Source organism: Propithecus coquereli, unplaced genomic scaffold (genome assembly GCF_000956105.1).
Source record: "Propithecus coquereli isolate 6110/MARCELLA unplaced genomic scaffold, Pcoq_1.0 Scaffold185, whole genome shotgun sequence".
In the NCBI taxonomy this organism is placed as follows: Eukaryota; Metazoa; Chordata; class Mammalia; order Primates; family Indriidae; genus Propithecus; species Propithecus coquereli.
The window spans coordinates 126,318-127,532 of record NW_012143301.1 but is presented as its reverse complement, the minus strand read 5'-3'; the positions used below and the strand labels follow the sequence as shown (position 1 = coordinate 127,532).

Here is a 1,215-nt window from a genome sequence, read left to right as displayed (position 1 = left end):
TTTATTGTCTCTCCTTGAAGGAAGGAGCGTATCCACCTTTTTCACCTGAAGCTCGGTGCTCTCTCAACTTCCGGGGCTGTGTTCGTTGTCACTTCTATGCATGGGAGAAAGGCAGGTGTGTGTGTGTCGGGGGTGGGTCTGGGGGCTTCCCCTCAAGGTAGATTTGCATGTACTTGACTTTTAAAGGAAGAGGGAACTGAGAGAAGCCCAGACATCTGAGTAGGAAGGAGAAGAGGTAGAAGCTGCCAAGCCCAGGCTGACAGGTGTGTACACCATGTACACTACCCCTGGGTGCCCGGACCCAACAGGTAAGGCCTGGCCGGGCTCGGGCTGGGGGCTGGCCATGGTCAGGACCAGGTTGCAGCATCCTCACCTTGGGGCAGCTGGGGACAGGGCCCAGGGTCTGAGGGACAGAGGGAGGAATGCGCTGGGCTCTGACTGGCCTTGCCTTTCCTCTGGAAGGGTACGCGGAGGAAGATGACGGTGACGATTATGAGAACGCGACCCCATCCTACAAGGACCTTCCTCCCAAGCCAGGTAAGGGGACGTCCTGGAGGCCGGCTGTGTGCCCTGGGGGAACAGAGGGAGTAGAGTCGCCAGGGGGCAATGGCTGGGCATCGTAGACACAGTCAGCCTCCTGTGCATGCAGCCCGCGGCAGGCGCCCCAGTGGCAGGTGACCATGGGAACCTGGACCGCGCCTGTGAGGATCTGTCAGTCTGATGGGGGAGGCGGTTTTGGGCACAGTGTTGGGCGAGCAGGAGAGGGAGCAGGAGATTGGGGAAATTCCGAGGAGAATCGAGAGCTCTGCCTGCAAGGTGGGGGGTGGTGGGGGTAAGAAGAGGTGACTTTGGAGTGGGGCTTGAGGGGCAAGAAGGCATTTGTTAGGAAGACAAGCCCAGGAGAGAACTGCTGGGTGCAAAGTCCCTGAGGCATGAAAGCTGGTGTTTGAAACTGCGAGTGGACGCTTGGCGCCCGATCTCCCTGCATCTACACCTAAGGCCCGGGTTCTGTTTAGATTCGGGCGGCCCTCGTTGAACAAGAGTCTGATAAGTGGATATAAAAGTGGAGGTTTGCGAGATTTTCCTGAGTTAACTCCCATCGGGGACCCTGAGGCCACCCACGAGAGATCCTCAGGGCCCAGGCTGACAGGTGTGTACACCATGTACACTGCCCCTGGGTGCGGCCTGGCCGGGCTCGGGCTGGGGGCTGGCGAT

The 1,215-nt window shown here is 59.2% G+C and overlaps 1 protein-coding gene across 1 annotated transcript in view; it reads left to right on the top strand.

Moving 5' to 3' along the window:
* Positions 1 to 274: 274 nt before the first annotated feature.
* The window catches only part of CLEC17A (C-type lectin domain family 17, member A), a 34,277-nt gene continuing 33,336 nt past the window's right edge, over positions 275 to 1,215 (top strand). Inside the window, exons 1-2 of the mRNA XM_012642726.1 lie at positions 275 to 308; positions 463 to 537. Coding sequence (XP_012498180.1) covers positions 275 to 308; positions 463 to 537 — 109 coding nt within the window. The remainder of the gene's footprint in view (positions 309 to 462; positions 538 to 1,215) is intronic.